The sequence below is a fragment of the Geotrypetes seraphini genome, chromosome 10 (genome assembly GCF_902459505.1).
Source record: "Geotrypetes seraphini chromosome 10, aGeoSer1.1, whole genome shotgun sequence".
Classification (NCBI taxonomy): domain Eukaryota; kingdom Metazoa; phylum Chordata; class Amphibia; order Gymnophiona; family Dermophiidae; genus Geotrypetes; species Geotrypetes seraphini.
The window spans coordinates 145,411,818-145,429,100 of record NC_047093.1 but is presented as its reverse complement, the minus strand read 5'-3'; the positions used below and the strand labels follow the sequence as shown (position 1 = coordinate 145,429,100).

The window sequence follows — 17,283 nt, the reverse complement described above, 5'->3', positions numbered from 1 at the left end:
GAACACAATAAGGGAAGGGAGGGGCCCTTGGAGCAGGCTACACCGCGGGAATGGAAGGCGGAGGGGCCAAAAGGAACAGGCCACTTCGTGGTAAGAGTAGGGAAGGGGGTGGGGGAAAATGCTGCTACTGCTGCACAGGGACCTGGAGGGGGAGGGAAATGCGAGCAGGAAGAGGTGATGATGGACAGGGGGGAAAAAAAGGAAGGGAGGCTTATTGCTGGACAGGGGGAACAGGAAGAGGTGATGATGGACACGGGGGGAATGAAGGGAGGCCTACTGCTGGACAGGGGGAACAGGAAGAGGTGCTGATGGACAGAGGGGAGGTAAAACAAAGGGAGAAGGGCTGCTGCTGGATAAGGGGAGCAGTGAAGGGGTTGTGGTGGACACAGGGTAGGTAAAAAGAAGGGAGAATGGACAGGAAAAAGCAGCTAAGGAGACAGAGAGAGAAAGAAATAAAGACAGACACACACATATATTCTAGCACCCATTAATGTAACGGGCTATAAAGCTAGTAAATAATAATAATAATAACAGCTTATATACCGCAATACCGTGAAGTTCTATGCGGTTTACAAAGATTAAGCAAAGGTACAAATTGATTGACTTTAAGAGGGGAAGAAGTGCAGCAAGTTCGTCAAACAAGATCTGCCTTTGCTAAAACCGTGCTGGCTGGTCCCAAGACCGTGCCCGTCAAGGTGATCAATGATGCGGTCCTTTATCAACGCCTCTACCATCTTTCCCGGTACCGAGGTCAGACTCACCGGTCTGTAGTTTCCCGGATCTCCCCTCAAACCTTTTTTGAAGATCAGCGTAACATTCGCCACCTTCCAGTCTTCTGGAATCTTTCCCAATTTGATCGACAGATTGGCTATTAGTTGAAGCAGTTCAGCTATAGTCCCTTTCAGTTCTTTGATGACCCTCGGATGGATGCCATCCGGTGCTGGGGATTTATCGCTCTCAATCCTTGTTAAACTGTTTAAACAACTTGCCTGGAGTTTAGCTTCCCATCTGTTTATCCCAACGCACTCTGTACCACCCATGTTGTTCCCATCTAATATCTGCATTTGAGCTCTCGGCTATAGGATAAAAGCTGTATTATAGAAAAACATTAGAGTCCTATCTATGTTGTTTGACTGACCTGATTTATTAGATGCTTCATAAGTACTGTGTCTCCCTTTTAGTATGTATTATATCTGTCTTATTTGAATGTCAGCACTGTTAATAAGTATATTTTTGAAACTGTTTCATGGCAGTCCTATTAATATGTTTCAATTTGCTGATTTTGACTTTACCTCATTCATTATATCAAATGGGAAAAAACTGTTGGAAACAAATAGCCGGTTTTCAGTTCATGGATTGATCCTTGTGCAGTAAGTAATCAATATTATATTTCTAAGGTGCGTAAGAGGGTGTTGGGTAATTGTCTGCTGGGGGTGCGATGTTCTAATCTTATCTGAGATTTCTGAGTTGCACTGTACTTAACTAGCTTCAAGGCCACTTACAATGCTATTTAAATGGATACAATTTAAAAATAATAGAAGCAGCTCTTAGTAGTACATGATAATACAGATGTGAGGGGAGTAATACAATCAGGGAGTTAATACTGTATGAATGGGAAGCTATGATTAGAGATCCCTACTGTGCAATTTCTACAGAGACAAACCAGCGCTAACCAAGAATGGTAAAGAGAGTATATTCTTGAAGTTATCAATTTAATCATGTACTGGATGGACCGTTCAGGTCTTTATCTGCTGTTATTTACTATGTATATGTTACTATGGTATGTGATAATGATTGACAGTTACTTTATAGTCCATTCTCTGGTGATTGAGCTGTGTACTTGGATAAGTGTGGGATATGGAGTGACTTGGGGCATACTGGTCAGTTTTCTTGGGTGAAAATGGTATCGATGAGTTTCGTTTGGAAAGTGAGGTAGCTCGATTCGGATCCGATGCCTGCGGGGAGGTTGTTCTAAAGCAGTGGTTTTCAACCTTTTTACACCTATGGACCGGCAGAAATAAAGGAATTATTCTGTGGACCGGCATCAGTCCGTGGACCTGCGGTTGAAGAACACTGAGCTAAGTCGTGGCCCAGACCCCGCCCATCTCTATCCCACCTCTACCCAATCTCCATTTCAGGTAGTTGAGGCCAGCAACGTGCTAGATTTTAAGAAAAGATGGGATAAACATGTGGGTTCACTTCGAGGAAGTGCTTAAGGGGGAGGGTTCTTGAGTGGACAGACTTGTTGGGCTTATGGCCCTTTTCTGCCGTCATATTCTATGTTTCTAATCTCCACCCCAGTCCCCGCCCCCATAATAGTACTAATTGTAACACTATTTTTTCCACTCATTTTTCAAAGATACACGATATAATCTTTTTAACAACTCATAATGGTTAACCACAAAATTAAACTACACAAAGCACACTGACAGCAGATGTAAATTCTCAAAATTGACATAATTCAATCACTAAATTCAAAAATAAAATCATTCCCCCCCTACCTTTCCCGGTACCGAGGTCAGACTCACCGGTCTGTAGTTTCCTGGATCTCCCCTCAAACCTTTTTTGAAGATCAGCGTAACATTTGTTGTCTCCCTCCCTCCATGCTATGCCTTATCTTCTGGCCTGCTCCCACCTGGCCATTTTATGCTGGCCTGGTGTTATCTTCAGGCCGGCAACGCCAGAGAGAAGGCTTTCGGTACAGGCGCAGGACAGGTGTAGGAGCCACTGCCCGTGGCTTTGTGCACTGAATCAGTGAGGAAGAGGGAGCTGGCTCGAAGATAATGCCACATCGATCGCACCGTAGACCGGCGGTTGAAGAACACTGTTTTGGGCCTGATGCACGTGCTGGCCCTGTGGACCGGCAGGAAATTTCTGTGGACCGGCACCGGTCCACAGACCAGTGGTTGAAGAACATTGTTCTAAAGTTTTGTACCGACATACGTAAACATGGTGTTGTAGACACATTTGTGCTTGAGGCCTTTTGTTGAGGGATAGTTCAACTGAAGTTTAAGATTTCTGTTCGAGGTGGGCCATAAGGGGTTGAATAGGTCTATGAGGAGTGTTGCAGAATTTCCACAGAGGATGCGGAAGATTATACATGATATCTTGAAGTTTATTCTAGTATCACAATATTAGCTGTCTTTGTTTATAGTTAAAAACCAATAAAATAGCTGAACTCAATCTATTCCTGAGGTATTGAGCCAGAGTGAGCAGGGAGTTACCTCGTGCTATAAAGGATCTATATTATATGCCTGAAGTATACAGGTGGGAGTGAGATTGGGGTCTTAGCTGGGATTATTCGGACGGAAGGAATGGTAAATGCTTGCTTACCGTGCCTGAAAGCAGATCCATCACATACTCATAAAACTGCACCAGGCCCTGGTGTATGGGGTTATAATCAAGAAGGCAGGTCTGATTCTCTGACAGGGAGAAAAGATACAGCAGTTACTCTGCAATTCCACACCTGTGACCAGAGGTCAACGGAGCAACATCTTTATTACCTGCAATCACAGGCCTGGTTGAATTGATTTTCAGCTGCAGCTCCTCAAACACCATGTTTGGTATGGCAATAAATCCTCCGATGAGCAGGAAGGTGACAAAATTAATCAGAACTAGGAAGCGCAGGAAGCTGAAGTAAGACTGGACACCAGATCCAAAGTGACCTAGGAGGAGACGGGGCGATAGTCACTATGCAATTAAGACCGAGTATAAAGGAAGGAGTTTTATAAAGGGTGCTATGAGCTGGGACTGGGTAAAACGTGGATCTTAACCACATGCCCTTAAAAATCTGCTTACCTCAGTTTGTAATTTCAGTTTATCTCTGACGGACCTGTACATAAAGATTCCATGGACCTCGCGGATATCTATCATATGACCTTAGAAAGAAAGTAACCGTGGCATGGGGTCTGCAGGGTCCTTGTTTCAACTCCCATGAATCCCACTCACCCCGTGTATCCTCATCTTACCTCCTTCAGCAGGATCCACAAGGTCCGCAGGAGTTAAAACAAGGATCCCTGGGGACCCCACACTATGGCCGCTTTCTTTTTAAGGCCATGCGCTTTTAGTTCCATGGGGGTCCGTGTTTTTAACTTCTACACTTGCTGATTTCTTTTCTCTTTGTGGTTGGGATTGGAAGGGGGTAAAACGCGGACCGTGCGGACCCTGCAGAGATCCTTGTTTTAACTCCCACGGACCTCATAGATCCCACTCGCCCCCGAGGTGAACAGAATTTTAAGGGTGTGTGGTTAAGATCCGTGGGGTCCGCATTTTATGCAATCCCCTAAGAGTTAGAAATCTGAAATCTGAGTGCTAAACTAGTATTCTATAATGGCAGATTTACGTACCATATCCATTACAGAGTCGGCAGTGATACAAGCATTGGAGTTCAGTTTGCATGGCATTAAAATACGAGTTGATGACTTTCTTATGTTCAAACTTCAATAAAGAATTGATGATAAAAAAATAATTTTAAGTGCGCTTACTCCTGTTCTAGGGCTAGCATAAATTTTTGCAGCTAAATTAAGTATCATGTGCATGCTTCGCTAGGACACATCCTGAAGGGATTGGATGTTCAATACAGAATCTACGCAGATAGAATCTGCTTCTTCCCCCCCAGTTGAAAAAGGAACTGAGCATGTGCAAACTAAATTGATCTGATATCTCAAGATAGAGTCTTATTGGCTGTTCCGATAATTCGATCCATCACAAGGATACAAATTGTTCATGTATGTTCGAGGTAGCTGGTTCTCTACTCTGGAATTCGGTGCCAGACTGTCCATCTGCTCACTGATTTTTTGGGCATTTTGAAAGAGTTTGAAAGCCTTTTTTTTTGTTTTTTTTCGGATTGCCTTTTCAGATCTGCCCATTTTGTAATTTTGTATTTGTCTGGTTTTAAAGATATGGGAATAAGTTAATGTATGTTGCTTGTTTATAATAATTTGTTATGTATTGTTTCATTAATTATGGATGTACTCTTCGTTAACCTTTATAGATGGTTGATATGCAGGCTATAAGTGTTTTAAATAAATTAAGTAAACAAATAAATTATGTTTGTAGGCAATGATGAGTGGTTTCTGCAGTTGAAGGAGATAAAATTACAGGATGTAATATTGTCAAGTTCCTCATGTATGAGACTACTAGGTGTTTACTTAGATAATCATCAATGTGAGATTTTCAAGTAGGCATCCAAAGTCCTGTCATTACTAAACTAGACTTTTGTGACACGTTCTTTTTGGGCATAACAAAATTAAAAATACATACTTTACAAGTTGTACAAAATACAGCAGCAAGGATGATCACAGGGATATCTCGCTCGCTATGAGCATATATCGCCTGTGCTGAAGCAATTCCATTGGTTGCCCTTTCAGTACCGTATTGAGTACAAATTTTTGACTATAATACATCATGTACTCTACGGGGAGGCACCACAATATTTGACTCAGGCACTAAGGAAATATACACCAAAACTATGCTCACAAACGGAAATAAGATTGTCCCTCAAACAAACTCATGATGTGCACTATAAAAAGACCCGGATGGCAGCGATTTTGGTAGCCGGCCCAAGACTATGGAATGCAATGAAAGGTTCATTGAGATTGGTTCGAATTTTGACCTTTTCAAAAACTACTAAAAAACCCATCTATTTGTTAAAGCTTTCTATAAATCAGGAGATGTCGGTAGTTCTTTCAAAAGGACCAAATCTGAACTGAGGCTTTGATATTTTACATTATTTTCAATTGTGCATAGATGCTGAATTTGAACATTTTAAGTGTGTCATTTGTGAACTTGTAATCTGCCAAATTGATAGGCGGACTAGAAATTTTTAAAATAAATAAACAGTATTCTATAACATGCATGCAGGACTGGATGGACTGCCCATGACCCTCCCCGTGAATGTCCCCATGAGATTACGCACCAAAGTGCTTAAGTTCCAAGTGCACATACCGCAGACCTGCTATTTAATCCTTTTTGCCACAGAGGTTATGTGCCAAATTTGTGCCTAACTTTAGTACACTATATGGAATTGAAGAAAAAGTTATTAGGGTCGAGAATATGGAGAATGGAATCATCTCTCTTGAGTACCAGCAGGAGGCGCTCTCTTGTGTCATGCTAGGGGCTGGGTGTCACACCACTGCATTGTATATGGATACAGGGCTTGGCTAGGATCCTCGCTCTCACCTTCGATTCTGTGCAGGGAACCCCTCCACATCTCAGTGTACTGGAAGACTTCGGTGGTTCGCTCCCTGAAGCGCCGCGCAGCCCGGTGCTGGCTGTCCTTCCACGAATTCCAGCCACTTATTTTCCTCATCCTTAGCTGCTGCCTTTCCCTGAACAGATGCAGAGAGGGTTGTGAGTCACTGTGAAATTCCACCTCCTTTATCCGTAACCCAGCCTCTTTCTCCTATATGGGGTGGCCGACTAGCTCCAGATTGGCCCAAAAGGCTGGTCCAATTGGGTTTTACCAAATGACATGGAAGGACTTGTAGTTCTGATGTCCTCGTTGCATTTTTGAAGAAACACAAAATGACAAATCCCGGGACTTTCAGGGAATTCTGGAACAAGTTGGCCACCCAACTGTGGCTGGCTGGCACTAGGGAATTAAGTAATTGTGTAATAGTGTAATTAGTCATTGTGTAATAGTGACACCTACTGGCCTACTGTACCAGGATTTAGAGGGACATTGGACCCCTAGCCTCAGACCTACAATTGTCATTAGCCTTGATGGGTTACAAGAATGACACGGTGACAGAAATTGTCACCATTCTCATCCCCACGGATAACCGTGGGAAACCATCCCCGTGTCATTCTATAAGGAGAGAGGAAAGAATCAGTGTATGAATGAGATAGACACTAAAGAATGACACGGGATGGTTTCCTGCAGTTATCTGCAGGGACGGGGACAGCCGGTGACAGGATTTATCACTGTCCTCGCAAGAAACCACCCCGGTGTCATTCTTTATGGAGAGAGGGAAAAATCAGAGTACCTTCCTTGCTCTTCCTCCCACCTCCTTCGCATACCTTTTAAATCCCCAGGCGGTGAACCGGATCAGGAGTAGCCTTCGTGCACTCCTGCTCCGTGGAGAGCCACTATAGTACTTTTTGCATGAATCGCTGTAATACCATTTAGTTTAAGGCAATTTACGTCAAAAAGAATCTAAAACAATTCTATGGGAAAATACAATTCCTTGGATAAAAAGATGTCCTTACAATTCTTTAACTAAAAAATACTAACTTTACAGTCTATCATATAACAATGTTTTCAACATTCTACAAAATTTCCAATAACTAACTTCTGTCCTTATGTGTATAGGTAAATCATTCCAAATAACAAAAGCAGCATACATAAAAGGAGAATTAAATTGATATTTAAAACATGTACCTCTAAAAGGGGAAAACTGCAATAAAAATGTATTACTCAATCTATTTGATGAAAATGCAAACATGAAAAGAACAAAGTTAAACGATGGGAAGCCTCTGCCTGAGCTGCCAAAGAAAAGCTGTGAGCGAAATCCCAACGAGTTAAATAAAGACACAGTTACTGGAAGGGTCCCCCACCTCCCGGGGGTGCGTTGGTGGTCTGATGTAAAATCCCTGCTTCTGGTCTTACCTGATCCTCCGCTTCTCCGAGAGGGTCAGGGGGAGTTCTTTCATGGGCCTGCTGTCCCCTTCCATCCTCTCCAGTATCCATTCCTGCTGCTGCACCCCAGACTTCTCTTTTGGGGGTGATCCTGCTTCGCTGTCATGGTTACCCAGAGGCTCCATGGGAAGAGATGATTGGGAAGGGAGCTTCTGGACCGAAATGGCTGTGAAAGGAAAGTCAGTGCCTGCAGGATTAATTTATTCTCATGAAACTTCCTTGTTCCTGTTCTCCCTCCTCCAGGGCTGGAAATCAGTTCTCGTCTCGCTTGAAATACGCTAGATAATTCTCATGTTCCCAGAGATGTCACCACCACTTGACCTGGTTACTATTCTGAGGGGGAGGAGAAGGAGGCTCCCAAAGAGTTAGACCCCACACCCTCAGGTCACACCAGTGACTTATCAACCAGATATGGACCTCAGTTTTCTGGTTCCCAGTCTTTGGGGGGGGGGACTGTCAAAGCAGATTAGACCTCACTCTCTAGTTACAGAACCAACGTTCTACCAACCAGCTGTTGAAAAGAGACCCCATCCAGCAGGGTCATCAGCCCCTAAAGTGTAGTTACTTATCTGTAATGTAGGTTCATCGTGAACAGCAGGATAAGTCAGCCACCTATGGGTGATGTCCCAGCTGACTTATCCTGCTGTCCACAGAGAACCTACGTAACAGGTAACTACACTTTACCGGCACTGGTTGTTCTGCTAACCTGGAATGTAATCATAGATTCCCCAGCTACCTTCCAAGGGTGCAGATCCTTTCCAGCTTGGGACAAATCTTAGACCACCTTGGTAACTTCCAGGGTCAGCTTTAAGTTAATGGTACCTAGTGCGTAAACTGAAATGGTACCCCCTCCCTTTATAAGTACCAGCTTCACTCAAGCTACCCTTCACAGTAGGCATCTCTTTGTTCCATTGAGCTCTCACCAACCTCCCACTCCCCTTCTACAGCCCCTAATCCCTTTTCATTGCTTCTTATCTATGAAGAAATGGAAGCCGAGATAAAGCGAGAATGCAAAAGCGGTAACACGGTTATTATGGGAGACTTCAATTACCCAGGGATAGACTGGAGTCTTGGAAGCTCAAGATGCGCTAGGGAGACAGAATTCCTGGAGGCTACACAAGATTGCTTCATGGAGCAGCTTGTTAGAGAACCGACAAGAGGAAATGCAACTCTGGATCTAATCCTAAATGGGTTAAGGGGACCTGCAAAGGAAGTAGAAGTAGTGGGTCCGTTGGGAAACAGCGATCATAATATGATCAAGTTCAAGGTTGAGATTGGAATACTGAAAGGAAAAAGAACCATAGCGACAACTTTTAACTTCAGGAAAGGAAACTACGAAGCAATGAGGGAAATGGTAAGGAAGAAACTTAGGAACATTTCCAAAAAATGGCAAACGGTAGAACATGCCTGGTTTTTTTTCAGGGACATGGTGAGCGAGGCGCAAAATCTGTATATCTCCAGATTCAGAAAGGGGTGCAAAAAGAGTCGAACAAAAGACCCGGCGTGGATAACTAAAATAGTGAAGGAAGCGATAGGCAATAAGAAAAATTCATTCAGGAAATGGAAAAAGGACAAAACTGAGGGGAACTGGAAAGAGCACAGGATGTATCAAAAAGAATGTCACCTTGTGGTTTGAAAAACCAAAAGAGAGTATGAAGAGAGGCTAGTCAGGGAAGCACGAAATTTCAAACCGTTCTTTAGATATGTTAAAGGGAAACAGTTGGCCAGGGAGGAAGTGGGACCGCTGGACGACGGAGACAGGAAAGGAGTGGTGAAGGAAGAAAAAGAAGTGGCAGAAAGACTTAACATGTTCTTTTCATCTGTATTTACAAATGAAGACACAATCAACATACCGGAACCTGAGCAAATCTTCAAAGGAGATCAAGCAGAAAAATTAACATCCATGGAAGTAAGCCTTGAAAACGTACGCAGGCTGATAGAAAAATTAAAAACTGACAAATCCCCGGGTCCGGATGGAAGTCATCCAAGGGTTCTGAAGGAACTGAAGGAAGAAATAGTGGAACTACTGCAGGAAATTTACAATCTATCCCTGAAAACAGGCGTGATCCCGGAGGATTGGAAGATAGCCAACGTTACGCCCATCTTTAAAAAGGGATCAAGAGGTGACCTAAACATAAGAACATAAGAATTGCTGCTGCTGGGTCAGACCAGTGGTTCATCGTGCCCAGCAGTCCGCTCACGCGGCAGCCCGTAGGTCAAAGACCAGTGCCCTAACTAAGACTAGCCCGGTTTTCTCCTATAACAGCCTCAGGAAGAGCGTTTCAGCTTTCTACCACTCTTTGGGTGAAGAAGAACTTCTTTACGTTTGTACGGAATCTGTTCCCTTTTAACTTTAGAGAGTGCCCTCTCGTTCTCTCTACCTTGGAGAGGGTGAACAACCTGTCTTTATCTACCAAGTCTATTCCCTTCATTATCTTGAATGTTTTGATCATGTCCCCTCTCAGTCTCCTCTTTTCAAGGGAGAACAGGCCCAGTTTCTGTAATTTCTCACTATATGGCGACTCCTCCAGCCCCTTAACCATTTTAGTCGCTATTCTCTGGACCCTTTCGAGTAGTACTATGTTCTTCTTCATGTACAGCGACCAGTGCTAGACACAGTATTCCAGGTGAGGGTGTACCATGGCCCAGTACAGCGGCATGATAACCTTCTCCGATCTGTTTGTGATCTCCTTCTTAATAATTCTGTTCACCCTTTTCGCCACCGCTGCGCATTGCGTGGACAGCTTCATCGACCCCTAAGTGACTAGCCCAGAATCACAAGGAGCAGGATGGGATCAAACTCCCAACCTCAGGGTGGCAAGGCAGCAGCTTTAACCACTAAGCCACATCTCCTTTCAACAGTATAATCATCTTTCAAATATTTGACAGGTGAAGGAGATGTACTTCAATATGACAAACATGGTGATGAAACTACAGACTGGTGAGTCTGACCTCTGTTCCAGGGAAAATGGCGGAAGCACTGATAAAAGAAAACATCGATGAACATTTTGAAAGAAATGAACTTCTGATAACCAGCCAACATGGTTTCTGCAAGGGGAGATCGTGCCTAACGAACCTATTACACTTCTTCGAAGGAATTAACAAACAGATGGAAAGAAGAGACCCCATAGACATCATATATCTAGATTTCCAAAAGGCTTTTGACAAGGTACCCCATGAACGCTTACTTCGGAAACTAAAGAACCATGGGGTGGAAGGAGACGTACATAGATAGATCAAGAATTGGTTGGCAGGCAGGAAACAGAGGGTAGGAGTAAAGGGCCACTGCTCGGGCTGGAGGAGGGTCATAAGTGGTGTCCCGCAGGGCTCGGTGCTCGGGCCGCTGCTATTTAATATATTCATAAATGATCTAGAAACAGGGACGAATTGTGAGATAATAAAATTTGCGGACGACACCAAACTTTTTAGTGGAGCTCGGACTAAAGAAGACTGTGAAGAATTGCAAAGGGACTTGAACAAACTAGGGGAATGGGCGACGAGATGGCAGAAGAAGTTCAACGTTGAGAAATGTAAAGTGTTACATGTGGGAAGAAGAAACCCGAGGTACAACTATACGATGGGAGGGATGTTAGTGAATGAGAGTACCCAAGAAAGGGACTTGGGGGTAATGGTGGACATGACAATGAAGCCGACAGCACAGTGTGCAGCGGCCGCTAAGAGAGCGAATAGAATGCTAGGTATAATCAAGAAGGGCATTACTACCAGAACGAAAGAAGTTATCCTGCCGTTGTATCGGGTGATGGTGCATCCGCATTTGGAGTACTGCATCCAATATTGGTCGCCGTACCTTAGGAAGGATATGGCATTACTCGAGAGGGTTCAGAGGAGAGCGACACGTCTGATAAAAGGTATGGAAAACCTTTCATACACTGAGAGATTGGAGAAACTGGGACTCTTTTCCCTGGAGAAGAGGAGACTTAGAGGGGATATGATAGAAACTTACAAGATCATGAAGGGCATAGAGAGAGTAGAGAGGGACAGATTCTTCAAACTTTAAAAAAAGAAAAGAGGGCATTCAGAAAAGTTGAAAGGGGACAGATTCAAAACGAAAGCTAGGAAATTCTTCTTTACCCAGCGTGTGGTGGACACCTGGAATGCGCTTCCAGAGGGCGTAATAGGGCAGAGTACGGTACTGGGGTTCAAGAAAGGATTGGACAATTTCCTGCTGGAAAAGGGGATAGAGGGGTATAGATAGCGGATTACTGCACAGGTCCTGGACCTGTTGGGCCGCCGCGTGAGTGGACTGCTGGACACGATGGACCTCAGGTCTGACCCAGCGGAGGCATTGCTTATGTTATCCCCTTCCTAGCACTCTGGATCCTTCACAAATCAACTACTCTCTGTTCCCGCATCCCCAAATCCCTGCTCAATCTCCTTCTTCAATACCTACTTCCTAAGGCCTTAAGTCCTCATTCTGCTCATCTTCACACATTAAAACTAATCCTGTCTTCTAGGGACTTTGGAGAAGATTCTAAAAAATTTAATGGGGTCACTAAACCTGTTCCAGCTGCTTTAGCATTCATATATTTTAGCGGCAGATTATCAAAATGGCTCACTGTGGTCTTTTTCGAGCATCCTTGCAGTCTCTGATCTGCCATGCAAATGTATTACAATGAGGTCATTAATATTTAAAGGAGCCCTCCGTGTGATTCTCTATTATCGCTGGGCAATTCCCTAACCTTGCTGTCCTACATTTATGAGCAAAATTTTACAGCAGGTCTTAGCTATCGTAGCCTTACTTTCTGGTCAGTGCCCGAGCGCTGATTGGCTCAGGCATTGACAGGAAAGTAAGGCTTGACATCTCAGACATCTCAGAAAATTTTGCCACCGTCAAGCAACCCCCCCCCCCCCCCCAGCAGCGGGAAAGATGCCCACTCCCTCCTGCTGCCAAACAACCCCTCCCCCCCGCCCCGTACAGCAGGAGGTATGCTCCTGACATTCCCCCATCATGCCTCCGATGACCCCCCACTGGTTTATGAAGTTGAGTCAGAGGGATGCCTACCCACTCCGGCCAGCAGACCCGCCTTTTCAAAACGGCAGACCTTCCCCTCCCTGGTGCATCCTGAGATGTGCCAGTGAGGGGCCTAGGGTTCTGATTGGGCCAGGTTGCTAAGGGCATCTCTCCCACTGCCAAGGAGGGGGGTTGCTTGACGACGGTGGTGGGAGGGAGTGGGCATGCATCCCTCCTGCTGATCTTTGATTTTTTATTTTTTTTTTACGTGTTTATTCTGTGCTTGGGCTGATTGCCATCACCAGCAATTGGCATATGCATATTTAGCAACCTTCCGTGACTCTCCACGAACCTCATTTGCATGAGCAGGTTTTTAAGAATGACTCGCCTTTTTTAAATCATTACAGTAGTGTCCGCTACAGCTACCCATCGGATTTTACTGCAAACATTTGAGAATCTTCCCCTTTATGTCTATCCCATGTGTCACTGTTTTTGCTTCTACCACCCCTCCAGGGAGGGCATTCCAGGCATCCACCACCCTCTACGTGAAAAAGTATTTCCTGACGTTCCTCCCGAGTCTACCACCCTGCAATCTCATCTTATGTCCTCTACATAGGCATTGGAACGGGGAAGGCCACAGGGGCCATAACCTTCCCAACAATTGGTGGTCAGTTATGGCTCTACTCCCCCACCTACCTCCTCCCAGCTGCTGTAATTTTAAATCTTCAGACAGCCACCGTGCAGAGTTAAGCCTTCATTTTGCGCCATCCCACCTATGCGGGAACAGGAAATCACTGCAGAATGAAGACTTCTGGGGCAGGCTAGCTTGTTGATGCCCAAAGATTTAAAATGACAGCAATCAGGGAAGGTCGGTGGGCGAGTAAGAGGTTGTGCCGCAGGATTCTGCTGGGACTAGGGCGGAGCCTTTGGGTCCTCCAAACAAAAAAGTGTTCCGCTGCCTCTGGTGTTATTGTTTCTCTGTCTCAGGAAGAGATTTAAGTATTTAAATGCCTGTATCGTATCTCCTCTATCCCTTCTTTCCTCTTAAAGAGTATACATATTCAAGCCTCTTTTCATATGTCTCTCGGCGCAATCCAGATATAATTTTCATCACCTTCTTCTTAGCAAGATATGGCCTCCAGAACTGAACACAGTATTCCAGGCGGGGCCTCACCAGTGACTTGTACAGGGGCATTAACACCTCCCTTTTTCTGCTGGCGATTCCTCTCTCTACACAGTCCAACATCCTTCTGGCTATGGCCAGCACTTCATCACATTTGTAGCCTTCAGATCTTCAGATCTATCACACCAAGGTCCCACCCCCTTGCATGTACAGCTTCTTTGGGATTTTACTCCCCTGATGTGGGGAATCTAGATGCTAAGCCTTCTCATTACAGTCTCAAGGGCTTTGCCAGCTGGAAATAGACTTCAGGTGCACTTGCTTCTATCCCATGGACTCGTCAGCTACAAATAGAAATCAGAGTGCCTGATTACCATGTTGGGGACTCAACTTGATAAGGATAAAACCCAGGTATCCTGGCTTCTGGCCCAGGGTCTTTGCCAGCTAAAGAGAGAACTCAGCAAACTTAGTTACCATCTCAGGAATCTACAAGCTGGAGACAGCAATGGTATAGCCAGACTTCAAATTTGGGGTCGGCATAACGCCCTCTCCGCAAGCTCAACCCCCAGCTCCTTGACCCACCCAGTTCAACTGAAAATATTAAATACCTGGGCTGGCAGGGATCCCCAAGCCCTGCCAGCTGAAGACCTCCTTGAAAGCACCCTGAACTCCCTCCAGCGCAGCTCAACCATTGACGGCAGCATTACTGAGCCACCCAGCGCAGACCTGATTTTCACATATGTGACAAGTGCCAATGTCAGGCTGCACTGGAGGGAGTTCAGGGTCTTCAGCTGCTGCTACTGCTGGGTGAACCCCCATCCACCCGTGATTATGCTCCTGCAAGACAGCCCGACTAGATCAGACCAAAGGTTCAAGCCCAGTATCCTGTTTCCAACTGTGGACAATCTGAATCCCAAGTACCTGGCAAGGATCCCAGAACTTTACATTTTCTCCCATCATCTCTTGCTTTATTTGTTTAACTCTCCCCAGGGCACTGCCATTGAATTTGTCTTTCTAATCGTGGAGTATTTTCATCAGTGCAGTCATTTGACAGGCTCAGCCCTATATAGTGTGTTGGTATAGAGTAGGGGTTCTCGACCCGGTCTGTGGGACACACCTAGAAGGTCAGGTTTCAGGACATTTCCAATTAATATGTATGAGCTAGGTTTCCACAGAATGGAGGCAGTGCATGCAAATCTCTCATGCATAAACTTGATAAACTGGATAAACTGACCAACTAGGTGTGCCCCGAGGACTGAGTCGATATCCTCTGGTATAGAGCACGTTCTTGTCATCCTGTGCTTTCCTTGCAAGGGGACTCACTACATTATGATCTTCCTTTTCTGCTCTCCCTCCCCCCTCATCTTGCTGTTGCCCAGTAATTACAGGTAATATGATAAACATTGCTAACACCCAGCTTTTCCCTTTTTCATTGCTAGACAGGATTCCTTCGCTGTGTTAACTTGATGATTATCAGAAACTCCAGATCTCAAGGAAATTTGTATTTTTCTGATACACTTGTTGTAATATGAAAAAATGAATAAAGAAATTAAAAAAAAAAAAAAGAAACTCCAGATCTCGGTATCGGCTTCACAGGTGCTGTGGCTGGAAGGTGTCTGTCACCTCTGTTCTTACCTACACTGAAATGAGTTTTGACCCTTCCAGTAAATCCAAGAGCTTGGCTTTTTTTTAGCCCATTCCTAATGAGCTTCTTCCCCACCTCCCCTCCCCTTCTCAACCTTCCTCCTTAAGGAATCTCTTCTAAGGAAATACTTTTTTACAGAAAGGGTGGTAGATGTGTGGAACAGTCTCCCGGAAGAGGTGGTGGAGACAGAGACTGTGTCTGAATTCAAGAAAGCCTGGGATATGCACGTGGGATCTCTTACAGAGAGAAAGAGATAATGGTTACTGCGGATGGGCAGACTAGAAGGGCCATTTGGCCTTTATCTGCCATCACGTTTCAATGTTTCTTACGTGTTCCCGGGAGATGGAAGCCTGGCTCAGTAAAATAATCCTCATCGTCCTCCGTCAACATCCTGGGAATCAAATCGCCCCTTTCTCTTTAGGACAACCTTAGACCTGATTGATACCAGAGGAGAGCAAAGCAGGAAACTGCCTGGCCCTACCTTTACTCAGTTGTCTGGGAGTGTCAGTTAATGATTTGTTGAAGAGACTGATTTACATGGATTAAAACAACATAGGTAGGCAAATGATATGCCAACAGGGCTGCCAACTGGACAGAGGGAGGGTGAAAGAAACAAACAGTGAGATGAGGAGAGAACAAAGGCAGCATTGGCAGTAGAGTGAGGGAGAAGATGGAAGAGAAACCAAAGAAAATAATGTAAATAACTAGAGACAAAAAAAGCATAAAACATAAAAAAGACCAGACAGTGAAAAAGAGGAAGGAAAAAAGGAGAGACAGAGGAATACAATAATGAGAAAAAGAGCAAATGAGAGATAAAAGAACTAAAAAGTAATGAAAATAGAGCAAAACAAGAAGAGAACAAGATGGAAAGAGACAAGGAGAAAATATATGGACAGAGAGGGGAGTACAAGAACAAGAAGCAAACAAGAGAGTTAAGAAGTAAGAGGATAGCAGAGCAAAGATAAAAGAGAGAACAGCCAGACAAAAGAAAGAAAGGGATTGGGACATATATACCACCTTTGTGAAGTCATACAACCACACTCAAAGCGGTTTACATATATTATGGACAGAGGAGACAAAAAGAGCTTAAAAATCCAGAAGAGTGAGGAAAACAAAGCACTTAAGAACATAAGAAGTTGCCTCCGCTGAGGCAGACCAGAGGTCCATCTCGCCCAGCAGTCCACTCGCGCGGCGGCCCATCAGGCCCATTGCCTGAGCAGTGGTCCCAGGCTATCCCTATGATCTACCTCTACTCCTATCTGTACCCCTCAATTCCTTTATCCTCTAGGAACCTATCCAAACCTTCTTTGAAGCCTTTTAACGTGCTCCGGCCTATCACAGCCTCCGGAAGCGCGTTCCATGTATCCACCACCCTCTGGGTGAAAAAGAACTTTCTGGCATTTGTTCTAAACCTGTCTCCTTTTAATTTCTCCAAGTGCCCCCTTGTACTTGTGGTTCCCCATAATCTGAAAAATCTGTCCCTGTCTACCTTTTCTATACCCTTCAGGATCTTGAAGGTTTCTATCATGTCTCCTCTAAGTCTCTGCTTTTCCAGGGAGAACAGCCCCAGCTTTTTCAGTCTGTCAGTATATGAGAGGTTTTCCATACCCTTTATCAGTTTAGTTGCTCTTCTCTGGACTCCCTAAAGTACCGCCATGTCCTTCTTGAGGTACGGCGATCAGTACTGGACACAGTACTCCAGATGCGGGCGAACCATTGCACGATACAGTGGCAGGTTGACCTCCTTCGTCCTGGTTGTGATACCTTTCTTAATGATACCCAACATTTTGTTTGCTTTTCTTGAGGCTGTGGCGCACTGTGCCGATGCCTTCAAGGTTGTGTCTACCATCACTCCCAGGTCTCTTTCAAGGTTACTTACCCCTAGCAGTGATCCCCCCATTTTGTAG

The 17,283-nt window shown here is 44.7% G+C and overlaps 1 protein-coding gene across 1 annotated transcript in view; it reads right to left on the bottom strand.

Moving 5' to 3' along the window:
- The window catches only part of TMC4 (transmembrane channel like 4), a 66,620-nt gene extending 50,718 nt beyond the window's left edge, over window positions 1–15,902 (bottom strand). Inside the window, exons 1-5 of the mRNA XM_033961074.1 lie at window positions 15,706–15,902; window positions 7,610–7,805; window positions 6,181–6,329; window positions 3,504–3,665; window positions 3,334–3,422 (exon numbers count right to left, since the gene is read on the bottom strand). Of these exons, the coding sequence (XP_033816965.1) occupies window positions 3,334–3,422; window positions 3,504–3,665; window positions 6,181–6,329; window positions 7,610–7,805; window positions 15,706–15,766 (657 nt within the window). The 5' untranslated portion in view covers window positions 15,767–15,902. The remainder of the gene's footprint in view (window positions 1–3,333; window positions 3,423–3,503; window positions 3,666–6,180; window positions 6,330–7,609; window positions 7,806–15,705) is intronic.
- Window positions 15,903–17,283: the final 1,381 nt, after the last annotated feature.